The sequence below is a fragment of the Gavialis gangeticus genome, unplaced genomic scaffold (genome assembly GCF_001723915.1).
Source record: "Gavialis gangeticus isolate Ggan-Ray unplaced genomic scaffold, GavGan_comp1, whole genome shotgun sequence".
Classification (NCBI taxonomy): Eukaryota; Metazoa; Chordata; order Crocodylia; family Gavialidae; genus Gavialis; species Gavialis gangeticus.
The window spans coordinates 14,792,716-14,795,170 of NW_017729029.1; the positions used below are offsets into that span (position 1 = coordinate 14,792,716).

The following is a 2,455-nucleotide window of genomic DNA, read 5'->3' on the forward strand; positions in this document are numbered from 1 at the left end:
GCACAGTCCACACAATATAACATTTGTCTAGATCAGAGCCATCAACCTTTGGGCTTACCTTGGGCTCTCGCCTGGCCACTGCTCCCACTCTCCTCCCATCCCAGCTGCTTCTGCTCTGGTAGCCAGGAGGGGGCTGGAATGCCTGAGCTGTACACATGGCCAAGAAAGGAGCCAAGTTGCCACGTGAGTGGTACATACAGCTTGCAGGGGAAGGAGGGCTGTGCATGTGGTAGGGTAGATGGTGCTGGGCACCCTGCATAGTAGAAGGGAGCTGGCAGGGGGTGAGACACCTGCCCAGTGTGTGGCCTCTGGCTCTGTAGCCCCCATGGCATCTGCCCCTGGCTCTGTGTCCCTGACGGCATGCAGCCCCTGGCTGCGCATAAGTTGGCAGCCCTGGTCTGTCTTAACATTTTTCTCAAGATCTCATGCTTACCTGCATGACACCAGTTGTGGTCACAAGAGGACACAAGGGACTGCACAGGTTGGCTCTTGACACACTGCTACCTGTCTTACATCCCAAAAAGCCAGGAAAGCAGAAGCTCTGAGCATGTGCTAGCATATACATGTTTAAGGAGACGTGATGAAAGAGCTATGCGACACTTGTAGTACCTCGTATACAACTATCATAGTGGAAGCATCAATGCATTTCATTGTATAGGTTGTTGAATGTGAATATACCATTTTGTTTCTCTCGCTCTTCTCTGCGCTCCCTGGCTAGTCTTTGTCTTTCTTCTGTTCTCAGAGTGGAACCGTCTATCACTGTCAAAAAGGGATATGCAATTGTCAGCTGTTTGCAACACTGATGGTTAAAAAAAGAAAGAACATGAGCAGCTGTTTCAGCTAGTTTCAAACAGACTATTAGAAGTATTACTGCATGCTTTCCTCCCCGTCGGACTGTGTACCCCATACAGGTGACAAGAGGTAGCTAACCACTTTTCTCACAAAAGCTGCACATGCTCTGGACACTCTCTGCTTTCCCCTTCGATAACCAATCCAGCATCCTTAAAAGAACTGGAAATAGCAGCTTTAGGATTACCTGGCCCAAGGGATTCAGTCCACTCAAAGCCTGAACACAGATTTAACATTATGTTTCCAATGTGGCCAGAGCCATGATAGATTCCTGAGAGATGTAAAAAATGAAGCTGTTTTTGGCTCCAGAGGTCACCATGGGAACAGATCACTGAAGTATTGTTATTAGAAATCCAGATATTAAGTCTTTGCAGATAGTAGCCAAAACCTTCATTTACACCTAGAAGTGACCTGATGTTCGAGCAGCTACTCAACTACGTCCTCTTCTTTTGGAGAGGTCAGAACTTAAGTTCCTTGAATGAGATTCTAACTATTCCAGCTAACTCTCACTTGTGTGTCCAGACCCTCAATGAGCCATAACACTTTTACACTAGTATAAACCAACCCTTGCACAGGTGGTAAGAAAAGGAGCAGACTTGACACACATCCCTTCACCATGAAATTCAACCTGGTGTAGTCATACTAGCGAAGTGCTCCAAGAGCAGCCCCCTGCGAGCAGATATCCTGGGGCAGAAGCACATCTGTCCACCCTCAAGCCTACTCTAACCTACGCAAGTCCAAGAAGCCAGTGCAAGTTGCACAGGTATAAATGTATTATGTGGCCAAACTCCAATGACTCAAGATCAACAACAGGCAAAGAGTATACCTGGTTTAGTTGCTGTCTTTATGTTTATTGAGGCCTGGACTGGAACAGGGCTAACGCCGCTTTGGCTTCTTCTTTCGTCCGCTATTGCTTGAGCTGCAGCAACTGTAAGAAAAAAAAAACCCTGTTTCATTTGAAGGAGCTGCTGCATATTAAAAAAAAATACAGCAAATGCTCAGGAATCAAGGATGCATATATAATCAGCATGCAAAGCTTTATATTAAACTGGTCCTCTCAGGCCCACTTCATAGAGAATCACAGAGAAGTGGGGCTGGAAGGGACCTCCAGAGGTCATCTAGTCCAATCTCTCCCTGCCTGAGGCAGGATCAGCTCTATCCCAACCGTCCCATAGAAACCACAATCTATTAAACTCTACGTAAGACTACCATGAACCCTGACACAACACAGACCTAACACTTCTTAGATACTCGTATGCTCCTTAGAATTGCAATGCCTGTCTATAGTCCGTTATAAAATCCATGTCAAACGAGATCAGGAAGAAGCGCATGTGTGAATTCAAGCCTCACGCAGCTCTACTCTTACAGGCCAGAGGTCCCAAACCACTAAGTTTTATTTTTGGTACATGTAGAAAAGCAGGAGTCAGTGGTTTCAAACGGGGTCTAATATGTTAAATAGCTTAAGAGTGCACTAGCGGTTTAGCGTAGCAATTGGTTCAAATGCTAAAAACACCCAAGCCCTTTCTATTCCCCTTACAAAAAAATATTCAGAAGTGTGTTTATATATGAAGGCGGGGAAATACAGACAAGCTATTAGCACTCAACA

General features: G+C 45.7%; 1 protein-coding gene across 9 annotated transcripts in view; it reads right to left on the bottom strand.

The window, feature by feature from the left end:
- The window catches only part of MAP7D3 (MAP7 domain containing 3), a 37,107-nt gene extending 35,287 nt beyond the window's left edge, over positions 1–1,820 (bottom strand). For all 9 annotated transcript variants that reach the window (XM_019521315.1, XM_019521322.1, XM_019521321.1 and 6 more), the window contains exons 1-2: positions 1,676–1,820; positions 679–759 (exon numbers count right to left, since the gene is read on the bottom strand). In XM_019521315.1, the coding sequence (XP_019376860.1) occupies positions 679–759; positions 1,676–1,805 (211 nt within the window). In that variant the 5' untranslated portion in view covers positions 1,806–1,820. The remainder of the gene's footprint in view (positions 1–678; positions 760–1,675) is intronic.
- Positions 1,821–2,455: the final 635 nt, after the last annotated feature.